The 885-nt window shown below is 33.3% G+C and overlaps 1 protein-coding gene across 1 annotated transcript; it reads left to right on the top strand.

The window, feature by feature from the left end:
• Positions 1-114: 114 nt before the first annotated feature.
• Positions 115-399, top strand: HELRODRAFT_92768 (hypothetical protein; the record flags this gene model as incomplete). The annotated part of the gene is made up of 1 exon (XM_009026855.1): positions 115-399. One exon carries the CDS (start codon positions 115-117, stop codon positions 397-399), a length of 285 nt encoding a protein of 94 aa, XP_009025103.1.
• Between the last annotated feature and the right edge of the window lie 486 nt (positions 400-885).

Below are 885 nucleotides of genomic sequence, written 5' to 3' on the forward strand. Positions count from 1 at the left end.
CAGGAATTAAAATGTTATGAACAAGATTTAAACCTAGAAGAACTGAAAAACGAAGTAGTTCAAATTAAGACTTTTATAAGTAAAGAAAATATTATTTCGCCTTCGCCTGTATCCATGTGGTCATTTATTCAGGAAAATAATATTATTGCAACATTTCCTAATTTAAATGTAATTCTGAGAATTTATTTAACCCTTCCGGTAAGCAATGCAAGTGGTGAAAGATCATTTTCAGTAATGGGTAGAATAAAGAATTTTTTAAGATCCACGTTGGGCCAACAAATATTAAATAGCTTATCATTACTTTATATAGAAAAAGAGTTGTTGAATAATTCTATTAACTATGACAAACTAATTGACGAGTTTGCAGAACTGAAAGTGAGAAAAAAGGCAATTATATAGATATATCAGTCTTGGTGTATTTATATTACTGTTTTAATAAATTACGTTTATGTTTGTTTTTTTAATAAATGATGTTTCTTTAATTTGTGTACATTTTTTTAAAATTTTGGTAACTGATTTACATACCATATTCATTAAAACCAAACTATCGAACGTAAAGTATTTGTCATTACTGAAAAATAGGCCCGGAATTCCAATGTTGCCTAGGGCCCGCTTTAGGCTTAGTCCGCCACTGGTTGGACAAAACGCCACAATGAAAATTGCAAATATTAAGGCAATAAATCCCATCCCAGTTGGCATTCGAACTTCGCATTTACGACATTCCGTTGACTTGGATAGGCAACAACCTGGATCCATTGATTGCTGAATCTGTTAGAAAATGTTTGGCCCTCCCAATTAGCAGCTGCGTGTCGGAGTATCTATTAACAACAACAACACACGTTTAGACGACATTTTCCCCGAGATCGGGGTTGCCGTTTGGCTACC

Source organism: Helobdella robusta (genome assembly GCF_000326865.2).
Source record: "Helobdella robusta unplaced genomic scaffold HELROscaffold_497, whole genome shotgun sequence".
In the NCBI taxonomy this organism is placed as follows: Eukaryota; Metazoa; Annelida; class Clitellata; order Rhynchobdellida; family Glossiphoniidae; genus Helobdella; species Helobdella robusta.